The following is a 1941-nucleotide window of genomic DNA, read 5'->3' as shown; positions in this document are numbered from 1 at the left end:
TCATACTTACCAAATTTATTATAATATTCCCTTAAAGCACTTAAAAGATGCAAAACTTCACGACAATGTTTGGGGATGTTATAATATTTCTCCCCATTTTCTTGAATTATTTAGTTGTTTATCGGTTTAATCAGTTTGTTTCGTTTACTAGTTAATAATGTTTTTATTTCATCATGTTTCTCTCGCCCGTCTTTGATTCGTAGATGAATTTCGATGCCTTGAAAGCAAGTTAAAGACCATTTTGAATAATAATAATAATAATATAATAATAATAATAATAATAATAATAATAATAATAATAATAATAATAATAATAAGAAGAAGAAGAAGAAGAAGAAGAAGAAGAAGAAGAAGAAGCAAGTTAATGACCATTTTGGCTAATAATAATAATAGCAATAATATAATAATAATAATAATAATAATAATAATAATAATAATAATAAGAAGAAGAAGAAGAAGAAGAAGAAAAGCACGTTAATGACCATTTTAAATAATAATAATAATAATAATAATAATAATAATAATAATAATAATAATAATAATAATAATAATAATAATAATTGTTTTAAAAAAAATCCATAATTATATATTTTTACATAAAAATATATTTTTTATAAAAAATATATTTTTATATATAATTGTGGATATTTTTTAAACAATTTGTTTTCATGGAATTGTGAATTTCTTAAAAAAAAAAAAAAAATAATAATAATAATAAGGATATTATCATTATTATTATCATCATTATCAAGCCTAGATAGACCAAGCAGTGCCCTTCACCCACTTTTTAGTCGCGTCCGAGAGGCGACCGACCCCCAACCGGTCTAGCCGGCTTGCTGGCGCTACGTCTTTCGTTCCCCAGAAGAAGAGGAAGAAGACGAAGAAGAAGAAGAAGAAGAAGAAGAAAAAGAAGGATAAAGATGCTTAGGAGGCGGTCCTTGGAATTGACGAAGTCCTTGATAATGGAGGGAGGGACTTTGTGATAATGATGATGATACGATGATGGTTACGGTGGTAGTGGTGATGATAAGATTGTGGCAGTGGTGATGATATGATGATGGTGATGGTGGTAGTGGTGATGATACGATTATGGCAGTGGTGATGATATGATGGTGGTAATGGTGATGATACGATTGTGGCAGTGGTGATGATATGATGATGGTGATTGTGTAGTGGGGATGATATAATGGTGGTAGTATGGTGATTATATGATGATGGTGTTTGTGGTAGTGGTGATGATATGATGGTGGTAGTGGTGTTGATATGATGACAGGATGATGGTGGTAGTGGTGATGATATGATGGTGGTAGTGGTGATGATGCGATGGTGATGGTGGTAGTGGTGATGATATGATGGTGGTAGTGATGATATGAAGATGGTATTAGTGGTGATGATATGATGATGTGATGGTGGTGAAGTAGGCGTTGTTTGTTGTTGCTCCTTTTGATGGCGTCCCTTTTTCCAATTATTATTATTATTATTATTATTATTATTATTATTATTATTATTATTATTATTATTATTATTATTATTATTATTATTATTATTATTATTATAAAATGTGGAAAAAATACACAATCATAGTCTTGTAATTATTAATTAGAATAAGAATGATATATTCAATTCAAGATATGAGCTTATGACATACAAGCGAAGTCCTTTCGAAATAGCATCTACAAGAGAGACCAACAAAAACAAGAAATGAGACAAAAAAATCATGGGGAATAAGAGTGAAACAAGGAAATGACACAAATAGAAAAACCAAATAAAATTAAGAATAAAAACGACGGGAGGAAAGGAAATGGAAAATAAGGGAGATTTATAAAACGAAAAAAAACCTGAATAGAGAAAGATGAAAAATACTAAAAGAAAAAAAAAATATCTGTAAATAAAAGAAAAAAGACCTGTGTGAATGAGACCTAATAAGAACAAAGACCCAGG

General features: G+C 29.2%; 1 protein-coding gene across 1 annotated transcript in view; it reads right to left on the bottom strand.

Moving 5' to 3' along the window:
- Positions 1 to 924: 924 nt before the first annotated feature.
- LOC135226173 (uncharacterized) overlaps positions 925 to 1941 on the bottom strand; it is a 37618-nt gene continuing 36601 nt past the window's right edge. Inside the window, exon 2 of the mRNA XM_064265616.1 lies at positions 925 to 1440. Within this exon, the coding sequence (XP_064121686.1) occupies positions 925 to 1440 (516 nt within the window). The remainder of the gene's footprint in view (positions 1441 to 1941) is intronic.

Source organism: Macrobrachium nipponense, chromosome 14 (assembly GCF_015104395.2).
Source record: "Macrobrachium nipponense isolate FS-2020 chromosome 14, ASM1510439v2, whole genome shotgun sequence".
NCBI classification, from domain to species: Eukaryota; Metazoa; Arthropoda; class Malacostraca; order Decapoda; family Palaemonidae; genus Macrobrachium; species Macrobrachium nipponense.
This window is presented reverse-complemented; position numbering and strand designations above follow the sequence as displayed.